General features: G+C 35.6%; 1 protein-coding gene across 1 annotated transcript in view; it reads left to right on the top strand.

The window, feature by feature from the left end:
* The window catches only part of LOC103259004 (bifunctional heparan sulfate N-deacetylase/N-sulfotransferase 4), a 250617-nt gene that overhangs the window by 172673 nt on the left and 62609 nt on the right, over window positions 1-15335 (top strand). The window contains exon 4 of the mRNA XM_008056668.2: window positions 1417-1571. Coding sequence (XP_008054859.2) covers window positions 1417-1571 — 155 coding nt within the window. The remainder of the gene's footprint in view (window positions 1-1416; window positions 1572-15335) is intronic.

Below are 15335 nucleotides of genomic sequence, written 5' to 3'. Positions count from 1 at the left end.
TGTGACAGGTCACTCAGTATTATAGACTCTAGTTCCATCCAGGTTGCTGTGAAATTCATGATTTTGTTCTTTTTTATGGCTGCGTAGTATTCCATCGTGTATATGTACCACTTTCAAAACATTTATTTCTATGCTCTGTGTAGCATTCAAGGTGCCAAAACACTAATTAAACCTGGTGGTCCTTACAGCTTTTGAGTACTATGAATCATGGACTCTATCCCAGGTAGAATGAAATTCATAAAGAGAAACACAAGTTGGCATACACTTTAGTGGCTATATGAAGCTGTTATAGTCCACTGACTTTACTAATATAGACTGAATTAAATCATTAATTTAACCACTGCTCTGGGGAGGTGGCATGTTACAGTGCTAGGTAAAGGAATCCATTTTCTGATTTTAAGTTTCTAATATAGATAGTCAAAGTATATGAGAATGTGTGAAAACATATAAATTCAAAACACGGAAAGTATGAGCCAGTGATGTTATTTTTAAAAAGGTGACCCTAATATGTATAAAGTGGTTACTATTTGCAAGTCATAATATTAAATGCTTTAACAAATTGAGCTCATTGACTCTTCACTGGGACCATATGACACAGATATTTATATCCATATTTTAAACCAGGAAACTGAGACTCAGAGAAGTGAACTTGTCCAAGATCACATAGTCAATTAGGTGGCAAAACTAGGAACTCTAATTATTGAATGACATCAAATATATGCTTTACTCATTTAATGGCACCACTTTCATACCAGGGAAATCTTTATTATAGGACACACAAATAGAACATTCTGAGAAAACTCTTTAAAAGATCTTTAATATTTATTATCTTAATGTAAATAAAAAGTTAAATTAAATTAAGCACCCACCTTTAAAACATACTCTCTTTTAAGAGTACACCAAATGCATATACACTCCACTATAAGCCAGGACTTATATAAAAAACAACTTTTAAAAGAACAAAAATCATATTTCTGATCAAGTTTGCCCTTTGTACAATAAGAAAGACAATTTGATAATTTGTCTGTTGATAATTTTTAAGACAAAAAAAACATTTAAAAATAGATCTGCCTTTTATTAGCACCATGTGCTAGCAATTCTAAACAATACCAGTGATAAAATACTCCGAGTTTTAAATTAAAACAACAATCTGACCTGGAGCCAGCCATGTCCACTCGACCCCATCCTAATCCCAAACCCTTCGCCTCTGGAACTTAGACTATGATTTTTTGCTTATAAAACACACACACACACACACACACACACACACACACACATACACACACACACACACACACACACAGAATTGGATCTACATATTAGGAGCATGAAGAATAAATAACAGAAATCTGAATAAAATAACATTAAACTAGTACAAAATCTTCACTAAACCATTTTTAATTTTGTATTATATAGGGACTGAAGAGGAAGATGAAGGAGATGACCTTTTGCTTCGGTCTGTGGATGAGTTCTGGTGGTTTCCTCACATGTGGAGTCACATGCAGCCCCACCTCTTCCACAATGAGTCATCATTAGTGGAGCAGATGATTCTCAACAAGGAATTTGCACTGGTGAGTACACTTTATTGTGGCATTTTTCAGACTATGACTTGTGATCTAGTAGTGGATTTTAAAATCAATTAATTGGGGTGAATTCAGTAGAAATAGAATAGAACAGAATATCAAATTGCATCATATGTATTAAGGGTATATATTGCTTTGTGATATTGTGTTTCAGGCCTGTGTGCATCTATGTATGGGACCATGAAGTCATTTTCAGAAAGTTGTCATCTCTTGTTTGATGAGAGGATCATTTTGCATCTAAAGAGAGAAAAAAAACAATACTTTCTTCACTGTGTTCCTGGAACAATATAATTAATCTCTCAAAAATCATTCATTGCAAATATGAAGGAAGGGATGAATGAATGGAATATTTAGAGCGGTGGCTATAGACCAGTGACACTCAAACTTTGGTGTGCGTCTGTTTGACCTAAAAGACTTTCAAGACATAGGCTGCTGGGTCCCATTCCCAGAGATTCTGATTTCAGCAATCTGCAGAGACCTGAGAATTTGCATTTTCAGAATGTTCCCAGATAAAGCCTGTGATCCTGGGACTACACTTTGAGAATCACTTGCTCTAGACTAGAGGTTGGCAAACTATGGCCTATGGGCCAAATCCAGAATGTTGTTTTCTTTGATCCTCGAGCTAAGAAAGTAGTAGTAGTAGTTGCTGTTGTTGACATTTATTATTAATCCAAATCAAAGGAAAAGAGTCAAAGAAACAGTATCATTTTGACAGAAAAATTATATAAACTTCAAATTTCAAAGTCCATAAATAAAAAGTTGTATTGGAACACTGCCACACTCCTTCCTTTGTCTATTGTCTGCAGCTGCTTTCATACTGCAATGGCAGAGTTGAAGTTGCAAAAGAGACCATATGGCCCACAAAGCCTAAAATATTTTCATCTGGACCTTTACCAAAAAAGTTTGCCATCTCTGTTCTAGAACGAATTAAGCCTTGTATCTTTTTAAAGAATCTAATGAAAGACAGAAATATTTCCCTGAGATAAATGCTCAGACGTACATGTTTACATCCTCACCCAGTGGACATATAATCAAGGGAGTTTATGAAACCCCCAAAGACCCTGGGCCCTAGTTAAGAACCCTTGTCTCAAAATAAACAGCCATGATTCATTGGTACTCTGTGATTACTGATATTTTCATTTTTTAAAAGCCATCTTTGGAAGCCCAGTTATTATGCTAATGAACCACGCCTCTATCCATCTCTAAATCTCAAGACTAGTGCCAGATCTGCATACAGGATTCTTAGTAGTAAATGTAGAGAACATAAAAAGCAGTTAAGATGATGGATTCAGGGACCAAAATCCCTGTGTTTGAAAACTCACTTCCGTCTATGGCTGCTTGATCTTGAATAAATGACTTAGGTTCTCTGTGTTTCAGTTTTTTACAAATGAGCATAATAGCAACAACTGCCTAACAGGATTGCTGTGAGGATACATATAACGTGCTTAGAGCAGTGGCTGGCACACAGTAAGCATTCAATAGGTGTTAATTAACCAAGTACGACCTTTCTAAATACAGATGAGTAAGCAGTTACATCTTGTTTTTTAAAAGACAAAAAAATTGTTAAATATGAATATATAAAAGGTTGTTTTTACTTGACCTTTAGGGATTGTCTAATAAATTTTGTACTGCTTCATAGCATTATAGAATTAAGTATTTTTCTTTCCAAAAATAAACTTATGTTGAGTAAGCATACTAAATTCTCTCAGTGCAGTTAAAGTAAACCTTCCCCTTTCCACTCTACTCCACTTCCACTCTGAAACCTTGCTTTTTAGGCTTGTAGGTTATATTTCATAATGGTTGATTTCACCTGTTTGTATAATTTCTTTTTTAAAAGTCATGCTGAGAGCTCTGGGGAAGACTCAGATGTAATTGCTTTGTAATGAAATGTTGAAAGCTGTTTAGAGTCCATTCAGAGCAATTACATTTGTTTAGTCAGCATGGCTAGAAGCTAGACTTATGCCTCTAAATATATTTTGTAAAAAAAGATCTTATATTTTGCATAGTCAAAATGTTACAACTAAAATGAAGTCTGTTAAGCATACACACTGAAATAATACTGTCATTTTCCTTTTGGAGTTCAGCTCAATAAAACTCAAGAGTCTTCAAGCAGTGACATTCAGAATGCCACCTTTACTGTCAACATAACAAGACAATATGTGTGTTATCCAGAAAGCCAAGAAAGATATCTCTTTCATCTTAAATTATTATCTTTCTAGATCCAGGTGACAATTTAAAACCATCAACAATATCAACGTAGGATAGGATAGCAGAAAGCACTAAATAAGATATTGGCAGGCTGAATTTTAGTCCTGACGTCTAGTAACAAGTTCTAATAAAGTTGGCAACTTATCTAATGTCTTCATGCCTCAATTGCTTCTCTTGAAATGGTAATGACTCTCTTTTTCATTCTCTAAACTACAAAGTTTTTAGATAATTAACTTATATCAGCTCATCTGCCAAATGAAAGCACTGGACCAGATAATGCCACTGATCAATTCCAGCTTTAAAATTCTGTGATCATTTGTGGACATCAGTCCACAAATTTGGAATGAACATCTTGAAATACTCATCTAGCTGCAATTGAAGTAATTATGAAAGAGATTTTCAAACTAAATGAGCAATTTATACAGATAAAAATCAAGTGTTTAGATCTTTTTTCAAAAATTCTATTCTGACATTCCTCATTATTCCTTTGTATGACCTTAGCTGGCAGAGAGATTGTCAATCTCAGAAGAACTGTTGTTCTCATTGTATTTCCAAAAATGATTTAAACATATTCAAACATATTAATAGCTTGCTATTGATATTTCAAAAGTAGTTGAAAAACACCAAATCAATCAGAATGGTTCCGTTTGTGGAATTTCTCTGAATTCCTTCTAGGTAAAGTTGCAATTTTCTGTTGAAATATGTTTAAAAGTCATAAGAGAAACACATTGCAAGCCTGATTCTTCATCCTTTCATAAAGTCGGAAGAAGCTTTATTAATATAAAATATTGTTGTTGCTTAATCCATGCACATTTATATGTGCCGTGTGGATATATCTATGTATATAGGAGCTATGTGTATATATAAACCGAATTTCAGAGCACAAATAGATCTGAGTGTGTATGTGCATGCATGCTTAATCTAGAACATGTATGTTGTGTGTGTGCACATGTGTGTATATAGGGTGTGTCAATCTAAAGATAAGCACAGTCAACCAAGGTATGGATGGTAGTTACAAGATTCTCTTCTTGGTATGGCAATGGAGTGGAAAAAAAAATTGAGGATTATTTTTCCTTCAATAAATCACAGGTCTTTGCTGACATTCAGTTGCTTGAACATGTCAATAAATGGAAGCAAAACTTCAAAGATGGCAACAAAGGCGGAAGACAGCTAGAAACATTGGCCAACATGAAAGCACTTAATGAAAGTTACCAAAAATCATTCTGATTTAACTTGCTTCTTCTTTTCAATCACAGAAAGAAGAGTGCCTGTAGCATAAACCTGAATTATTTATTTTATTCCACAATAGACTTAGAAAAAAAAAAGAAGTAAAAAAATTGTGTTTTGTTGCTTCAAGTTTTACATACAGACTCATTAAAGTTTCCAAGCCAGTGGGGTTTTTCAGTCCACTAGCAGTTGCAGACCATAAAATACCTTGAAGGGATATGTATAAACTTTTTGTCTTCAATGCTGACTTTTTCAATGATGAGAAAAATTTTTCTTGATATTTTATTGAGAAGTTAGGTATCTTATTCATAACTAAGTGAAGATTCTTGAAATAAAGACATAGGTATTTTTGTTTTATATAAATTATATCATTTACTTATACAAACAAACCTTTTTTTCCTTTTAAAAATGTGGGGTACAATTCAGGGTTAGGTATACAATGTTCATTATTTAGGCATCCTTGTTGATGAGGTGTGCCCCTCCCACCAGCTGTCCACGAGACATAGGTTTTTTTGGGGGGGGAGGTTTGAGTTGGAGTCTCACTCCTTAGCCCAGGCTGGAGCGCAGTGGCACGCTCCCGGGCACCGCAGCCTCGACCTGCTGGGCTCCGGCGATCCTTTCGCCTCAGCCTTCCTAGTAGGTGGAACCACAGGCGCGCGCTACCATGCCTGGCTAATTTTTTAATCTATTGTAGAGATAAGGTCTCGCCAAGTTGCCCAGGCAGGTCTCCAACCCGCGACTCAGGTAATCCACTCACCTCGGCCTCCCAAAGCACGGGATTACAGGCTAAGCCACCAGGCCCGGCCAGGTTTTTAAACTCTGCTTTTAAAAAGCTACACATATTTGAAATCCATACAACTTTTTCATAATTAGAGACAATATTCATGAAGTGAAAGATGCTGACTCTTAAATTGTTCTCATAAAAACACAAATCTATTAAAGAGTAGTTATGAAAATCCTTAAGTGTTACAATAGACTGCACACTCAATCAGCTATGTAGGTGTCATATTAAAAAGAAATAAGGGTAATATGATAGCAGAATTAATGACACAATGAAATGAAAGAGAGAGAGCTTCCTTTCAATGCCTAGAATGCCTACATTTTTACTGGGTTATGTAGTATACAACCTTGTGCTGCAAACCAAATGAAAGATATCAAAAGCTGATTATTATAACTAATAGGGTATTTAAAGTTAGGGAATTTAAAGATGACAAAATTGTGAGCAAATATTTAACATAATTTTACAATGAAGCAAATAGTGTATTTTGGAGGTTCAATAAAGAAGAAAACAGTCTTTCTACTCAGAAAAATGGACACACATATGCATGAAAGACTTACATAAGAATAATTTTAGGCTGGGCATGGTGGCTCACATATGCCTGTAATCTCAGCACTTTGGAAGACCAAGGTGGGAGGATTTCTGGAACCCAGGAGTTCGAGACCAGCCTGGGCAACACAATGAGACATTCTCTCTACCAAAAAATAAAAATAGCCAGGCACGATGTACCTGCCTATAGTCTCAACTACTCTGGAGGCTGAGGCAAGAGGATCACTTGAGCCATGGAAGTCAAGACTGTACTTATCTGTGATCATGCAATTGCACTCCAGCCTGGGCAACAGAGTGACCCTAGCCCAAAGTAAATAAGTAAGTAAGAATAACTTTAAAAACCTGAAGCATCTAGGTATAGAAAAAAAAGGACATTCTGCAATATATGACAGCATGGGCTAATCTCGAGGCCATTATGCTAAGTGAAATAAAACGAGTACAGAAGACAAATATTGCATGGTTACACTTACATGAGGTATCTAAAATAGATTCATAGAATCACAAAGTGAAATGGTAGTTGCCAGGGACTGGGAGAATAGAAGAAAAATGTTACTAATCAAGGAGCCTAAATTTTCAGTCAATCAAGATAAATGAGATCTAGATATCTGCTGTGCAATATTGTATCTATAGTCAACAATAATGCACTACAAACTTTGAAGCTTGTCAGGAAGGTAGATCTCATGCTAAGTGTCCCTACCACAATAAAATAAAATAGGTTAATAAAACATGTTTTGGCAATTGCATGAGATCTTAAGGAATCCTGTGGAATACACATCATGTTATACAAATATCTATGTAAATTGCTTTAGTAGTTGAGTACGTTAGTCACCTATTATTTTATAACAAATAAGCCAAAACTTAAAGACTTAAATCGCAAATTAATTATTTATGTTTGTGCAAGTCAGGAAGTTGAGTATGACTAAATTGGATCATGCAGTTCAGGATTTCTCAAGACTTCAATCAAGGTGTCATCTGAGGTGGCAGTCATTTCAAGGCTCAACTGGAGAGTGGATCCACTGCCAAGCTCACATCATTGTTGGCAAGATTCAACTTCTCACAGGCTGTTGGATTGATTGAGGACTTTAGTTTCCCACCAACTGTTACCAAGGTCTGCCCTGAGTTCCTTGCCACGTGGGCCACTCCAGAGGGCAGCTCACAACATGGCAGTTGGCTTCATTAGGCCTAAAGCTCTGAGAGAAGGAGAGAGGAAAAAAGAGAAAGACAGATTTAGTCTTTTTAATCTTATGTCCGAAGTAATAGCCCATCATAATTTATAATATATTATTCATAAGCAGCCAGTCATTAGTTCTAGCCCACATTCAAGAAAAGAGAAATTAAACAGTGGAGTGAATACTAGGTGACAGATCACTAGAAGTCATTTAGAAGGTGCCTGTTACAACAAACTAGAAATAAATATAGAGAACCCTGTATAACTCACATTTACTGTTGCATTAATTTTAAAATAAAACCTGATCTCTATCTTCAAGCTCAATGCAAACTGTATTCTTCCAGATCAAAAATATTGGACTCATCTGATTCCTCTCTTTCTCTCATTGAATCCATTTCCTCTACTTCATATATTTAGAACTGATGAATTTTCACCACCTATGCTACTAATCTACTTAGTTCAAGTTACTATTGTATTATTTTAGCAGCTTCATTAATGTTGATATCGCTCTATTACAAAATTCACCCACATAAACTATAAATAAACTTCAATGGTTTGTAATGTTGTGCAAACTTCACCAAATTTCAGACCATTCTCATTAACTCAAATATATATACCAATTAGCAATCACTCCCTATTTTTCTCAACTCCCCCAACCTAGAAATTACTAATTTACTTTCTGTCTTTATAAATTTGCTTATTCTGTGTATTTAATATGAATAGAATTATATACAATGTGATCTTTGTCACTAGCTTTTTTCTACTTAGCGTAATGTTTTCATGCTGTAGCATGTATCAGTACAAGTTTATACATGCTGTAGCATGTATCAGTACTGCATTTCTTCTTATTGCCAAATACAAACATTTCATTCATTGTATAGCTGTATAATATTTTCTTTATCAATTCATCAGTTGATAAACACTTGAATTATTTCCACTTTCTGGCTATTCTTTACAGTGTAGCTTTGGGCATTCACGTTTGTGTGGATATATGTTTTAATTTCACTTTAGTATCTACCATGACTGGAATCTCTGAGCCATACAGAAACTATGTTTCATATTTTGAAACACTGCCAAGCTGTTTCCAAAGTGTGTTCACCATTTTACATTCCACCAGAAACTCATGGGGGTTCCAATTGTTTCACATTCTCACCAACCCTTTATATTGTTTTACTTTTCCATTATAGTCATCCGAGTAGGTGAAGTGGTCCTTTATCTTTCAAGATTCTTTTGACGATTCTGGGTCCTTTCAGTTTTAATTTAAGTTTTAGGATCATCTTATCAATTTCTGCACAATGGTCAGCTGGGTTTTTTAACAGTAATAGCTTTGATCAACTTGGGAAATCTTAATAATTTTTCATAAACATGGGTTGTCCCTCCATTTATTTCTTTTTTAATTTTTTTCAACAATATTTCATAATGTTTAGAGTCTATGTTATGCTCTTCTTTTATTAAATATATTCCTAAATACTTTAAAATTTTATTTCTATAGTTTTAGAACGACAGATAGCTTTTGGTTACATGGATGCAGTGTACGATGGTAAAGAAGTCTGGGCTTAAAGTGTACCCACCACATGTTGTACCCAATAGATGATTCTTCACACACCCCTTTCTTACCTTCTCCCTTCTTCAAAGTCCACTATACCATTCTACATGCCTTTGCATATCCTTAATTTAGCTCCCACTTATAAGTGAGACCATGTGGTATTTGGTTTTCCATTCCTGTGTTACTTAACTTAGGACAACAGTCTACAATTCTGTCTAAGTTGCTACAAAAGACAATATTTCATTCTTTTTTATGGCTGAATAGTATTCCATTGTGTGTGTGTGTGTGTGTGTGTGTGTGTGTGTGTGTGTGTGTGCGCACGCACACATTTTCATTGCCAACCGATCAGTTGGTGGGCATTTAGTTTGATTCCACATCTTTGCAATTGTGCTGCAATAAATATATAAGTACAGTTGTCTTTTTGAATAACCACTTCGAAACATTTCCATATTTATTTCCATAGAGGTTGTACAAATTTACACTCCTACCAACAGTGTTTAATTGATACTTTTTCACCATATTTGCAACAACATCTATTTAGAAAAAATTTTTTTTAATAATGGCCATTTTTGACTGGTATTGGGTGGTATCTCATTGTGGTTTTAATTTGCATTTACCTGATGATTAGTGATGTTGAGCATTTTTTCATATGTTTGTAGGCTATTTGCATATCTCCTTTTGAGACATGTCTGTTCATGTCATTTGTCCACTTTTTAATGGCATTATTTGCTGTTTTCTTGCTGATTCGTTTGAGTTCTTTGTAGATTCTGGACATTAGTCCTTTGTCAGATGTATAGTTTGTGAATATCTTCTCCCATTCTGTATGTACTCTGTTGATTATTTATTTTAATCAACAAAAAAATATTTCTTTTTCTATGCAGAAACTTTTTAGTTTAATTAAGACCCACTTGTTTATTTTTGTTTTTGTTGCATTTGCTTTTGGAGTCTTAGCCATAAGTTCTTTGCTTAGGCCAATGTCCAGAAGAGTTTTGTCTAGGTTTTCTTCTAGGATTTGTATGGTTTCAGGTCTGACATTTAAGTCTTTAATCTATGTTGAGTTAATTTTCATATATGGTGAGAGATAAAGGTCAAGTTTTATTTTTTAGCATGTAGCTATTCAATTTCCCCAGCACCATTTGTTGAATAGAGTGCCCTTTCCTCAGTGTATGCTTTGGCTGCTTTGCCAAAGATTAGTACATTGTGGATATTTGGGTTTATTTCTGGATTCTCTATTATATTCCATTTAGTTCATGTGTCTGCTCTGGTACCAGTACCGTGCCGTTTTGTTACTATGCCCTTGTAGTATAGTTCGAATTCAGATAAGATGATGGCTTCAGCTTTGTTCTTTTTACTTAGGATTGCTATTATGGTTCCATATGAATTTTAGTATTGTTTTTCTAATTCTCTGAAAAATGACATTGATAGTTTGATAGGGATTGCATGGACTCTGTAGACTACTTTGGGCAATATGGTAATTTTACAATGTTGATTCATCCAATCCATTATCATGGAATGTGTTTCCATTTGTCTGTGTCTGTAAAATTTCTTTCATCAGTGATTTGTAGTTCTCCTTGTAGAGATCTCTCACCTCCTGGTTAAATATATTCTTTGGTATTTTAGTTTTATGGTAGCATTCTAAAGTGGCATTGTGTTCCTAATTTGAATCTCAGGTTGGCTGCTATTAATGTATTGCAGTGGCCAGGCTCGGTGGTTCAGCCTTTAATCCCAGCACTTTGTGAGACCGAGGCGAGAGGAGTGCCTGAGCCTGAGGTTTGAGACCAGCCGGGACAACTTGGTGAGACCTTGTCTCTACAATAAATCACAAAAAAACTAGCCGGGCATACGTCTGTAGTTCCAGCTACTTGGAAGACTGAGGAGGAAGGATTGCCTAAGCCCAGCAGGTCAAGGCTGCGGTGGCTGTGAGCGTGCCACTGCACTCCCACCTGGGCAACAAAGAGTGAGACTCCAACTCAAAAAAGCAAAACACAAAAACAAAATGTATTGCAGTGCTACTGATTTGCATGTATAGATTTTTTTTTGTCCTGAGACTTTCCTGAATTCATTTATCAAGTCCCTCAGTCTTTTGGAGGAGACTTTAGAATTTTCTGTCTATGCGATTATATCATTGGCATACAGGGATAGTTTGGTTTTTTCTTTTTCAATTTGACTACATTTTCTTTCTCTTGCTTGATTTCTCTGGCTAGAACTTCTAGTACTATGTTGAATAGTAGTGGTGAAAGTGGGCATCCTTGTCTTGTTTCATACCTGAGAGAGAATGCTTTCAACTTTTCCCCATTCAGGATGATGTTGGCTGTGGATTTGTTGTATATGGCTTTTATTATTTCAAGGAATGTTCCTTTCATGCTTCTTTTGCTGAGGATTTTTATCATGAAGGGATGCTGGATTTTATCAAATGCCTTTTTATTGAAATGATCATATGATTGCTTAAAAATTCTGTTTATGTGGTGGATCACATTTATTGACTTGCATATATGAATCATCCTTGCATCCCTGGGATAAAATTAACTTGACTGTAGTGGATTCATTTTTTGATGTGCCTCTGTATTTGGTTTGCTAGTAGTTTGTTGAGGACTTTTACATCTATGTTCATTGTGGATATTGGTCTGTATTTGTTGTTATTGTTGTGGCTTTGGTATTAGGGTGATACTGACATCATAGATGAGTGTGGAAGAATTCCCACCTTTTCAATCTTATGAAATAGTTTCAGTAAGATTGGAACCAATTCTCTTTTGAAAGTCTGGTAGAAGTTTTTATTCTTTGCGATTCTATTATAAACTAAATTTTTAAAATTTTATTTTCACAGTGTTACCTTTGTGGATACATATTATTATTTTGTAACTTCTAAATCTACTGAACTCATTCATTAATTTTGGAGGTTTTTTTGTTTGTTTTTTTGTTTTGTTTTGTTTTTGCTGGATGCCTTAGGATTTTCTCTATATACTTTTAAACTCACAAAATTAATTGGAGAATATTCTTTACTCCTTTATTTTTGAGAAGAGAATCTGAATTACTAACATACATTCCTCTTCATATTTTTGGTAAAACTCACCAGTGTAGCCATTTAACTGGCTTTTCTTTGTGAGAAGTGTTCAAATTAATAAACCGATCAGTTGACTTGTTAAAAATCTATTCGGTTTTTTTATTTCCACTTCAGTTTCAGCAATTTGTATTTTTCTAAGGAGTTTATCCATTTGATCTCCTTTTATTTTTATTTTTTTGCCTAGAGTGCTCCATAGTATTCTTTTATGACAATTTTTATTTTTTTGAGATCAGTAGTGCTGTCACCATTTTCATTCTTGATTTTACCAATATGAGCCTTCTTTATGTTCCTCTCTTTGGGCAATCGACTTACAGTTTTGCCAGTTTCGTTGATCTTTTCAAAATATCAAATGTTGGTTTTATTGTTTTCTAATTTTGCTTTTCTGTTCACTATTATATGAGTTTCTTCTCTAACCTTTTTTCTGTGTATGGATTATCATCTCTGTTTCTTTGAATATCTTGTACATCTTTGTTGAACACTGAATATTTTATTTTATTTTATTTTATTTTTAATTTTTTTTGAGTTGGAGTCTCACTCTGTTGCCCAGATTGGAGTGCAGTGGCCGTTCCCGGCCACCGCAGCCTCTACCTGCTGGGCTCCGGCGATCCTTCCGCCTCAGCCTTCCGAGTGGCCAGAATTACAGGCATGCGCTACCACGCCCAGCTGATTTTTTTATTTATTATAGAGATGAGGTCTTGCTGCCCAGGCAGGTCTCGAACCTGCAGGCTCAGGCAATCCACTCACCCCAGCCTCCCAAAAGCGTGGGATTACAGGCTGAGCCACCGAGCCCGGCTGAAAACTGAATATTTTAGATACTACCTGTAACATTCTTGTTACTGATTCCCTCCTTCCATCTCCAGGGTGTTTTTGTTGCTATTTACTTATATATCTGTTTAATGACATGACTGGGCAATTTAAATGAAAATTCTATCACTTGAGGTACGCATCCTCAATGTCGCTTCTTACAGGAAGCACAATCATTCTGGGATGACAGTGGTTTAACAAGGTTCTCTTTGACTGTGTTTTTGCCTGATGTTTTTGTTAAACTGTCTGCTTCCAATACAGAACTTAGCTAGTTGTGAGCCTAGACTAACGACCAGCTGTATGCTTTACTGTTTATGACAATGCCCTAGGATACAGATTATTCTATAGTCTAATCCAATAAAATGTGGTCTTCTTTATAAAGTAGTGTTTGAGGTCTATCCATGAGGTTTTTTCTCACCCTAAGGGTGCTCCTCTTAGCTGCTTCTTTCTCCGGTTCACCCTGAAAAATTTCCGTCTGTAATTAGATTGCTGTTCATCTTAATTAACAACAGCTTCCTTTTTAATTGCTTACCATCAAAATCTCCATTGTTTTTGAGACTGACTTTAGGCTTAAACTTCTCCACACTTTGTCCCCTATAAAGTCAGTTCCCTTGGGGAAAACTTTGGAGCTCTCTTCATTTAGAACTTGCTTCTTTCCCTGGGAAAAATCTCTGCAGCACTGCTCCAGAGATAAAGATGACTACAATGGTCTACTTCTCTCAGAGTAGCATCCAGATTTATGAGCATTGTCTTGGGTTAGGGTAATAGCCTCTTGGCTTGCTTCTTCTGGAATGGAACCACTGCCCTACAATTGAGATGGGGCAAGGGCAAATTAAAGCCATAATATTCTTGGCCTGCTTCACTTGGGATACAGTTTCTGCTCTGTGAGTGGGGCTGCATAGAGAAGAGTCCCCAGTCTCTCACCTGCTCTTGGCTAGTACAATTTCTGTACACACAACTGGGGGATGAGAAGTGCTGGGTATTTACCACTTCACAGGGAGGTTATAACCTCACACTGGGAACTATTGATCTTGGCTGCAACCACATGAGGTAAGGATTTGGTCACTCTATATCAGGGCAGAGGAAGAAGTGAATGAGTCATGGATTAAATACCATAAACTCGCACTGTTCTTACCGATATCCATATATTTTCTTGAATAAATGTTCGTCTATGCTCTATATGACTTTATTCTTTAGAAATTTTAACTGGTTGTTTTAAAAATAATTTTCAACCGTTATGAATGTTTCACTGGGAGATGGTCCACAGAGCTCCTTACACCACCATTCCAGAAGTCTGAATTCTACCATCTTTTCTTGACTAATCTGTGGCAATAGCCTCTTTACCAGTTTTTATTTCCACTCTTGGCCTTCTTGAGTTTGTTCATAGCAAAGCAACTATAGTGATCCAGTCACATGTAATTCAGATCCTGTAACATTCTCTCTCAAAGCCCTCTAAACTACTTCAGGATAGCCCACAGGGCCTAGTATCTGGTCCCTTGTTTTACATGCCATAAGTTCCCATTTTTTTTGTTTTGTTTTGTTTTGTTTTGTTTTGTTTTGTTTTGTTTTAATGATTGGGGCTTGGAAATCTTCAGTGGATTCCAAGCTCCACTCATGTAGTTGCCAGTCCTTGATGACTGGTGCCAACTTTCACTGTTGCCATACTTGTGTTCTTCCTCCTGGTTCTGTGATTCTGTCCTTGAGCTCAAAGGTTCCCTCTCTTCTTACAAATCACTGCTGACTTACCTCCATCCAGGCTCTGTGGTTCTTGAATTTAGAAGATTGTTCCCTCTCTCCCATTTCCCACATCAAATATACATTTTCAGGAACAAGTTATAAAAGCCTAGATTAGAGAATATTTTAGTGACATCATCTTGTGTCAATTAAAAGCTTAACTTTGTCCTTATAAAAAAGTGGTTTGAGGGAAATACAGCTTTATCTCTTCCATTTTTCTTTTGTTTTTTTCCTCCCCAATGATGAGACAACTTTTGCTTTTCCTCGTTATATCATTTTTAAATATTTTAAAATCCATGTAATCCATTGTGCTAATTCTCTGTACTAAAGTTGTCATCCTACTTTTACACTTAAACGCTGTCATAGAAATGCATCTAGAATTGTAAATAATTTACCCTGATATGCTAGAATTCTCAGACTGGGAATTCATGTTAAAGCTCCCTGTGGTTTGGGGGAAAACGTGATGTTAAGTCTGTTATGTCTGACTTTTTTTTTGTATTTGTAAATTCTAAAGAAGAGCAAGAAGGTATTTTTAAGTTTAAAGAAGCGTTATACTATAGTGAAATAAAACATTAATGACATTTTCTAGAAGACAGAGCAGTGGAAATTTACTAAATTGTAGAAATTGAAATATGTGCATGATCTTGAATACAACTAATTCTATTTATTGGAAACTT

Source organism: Carlito syrichta, unplaced genomic scaffold, assembly GCF_000164805.1.
Source record: "Carlito syrichta isolate Samal-C Ts95f unplaced genomic scaffold, Tarsius_syrichta-2.0.1 Scaffold302435, whole genome shotgun sequence".
Lineage (NCBI taxonomy): Eukaryota > Metazoa > Chordata > Mammalia > Primates > Tarsiidae > Carlito > Carlito syrichta.
Note: the sequence above shows the minus strand (reverse complement) of the source record. Positions and strands in the feature narration are given on the sequence as shown.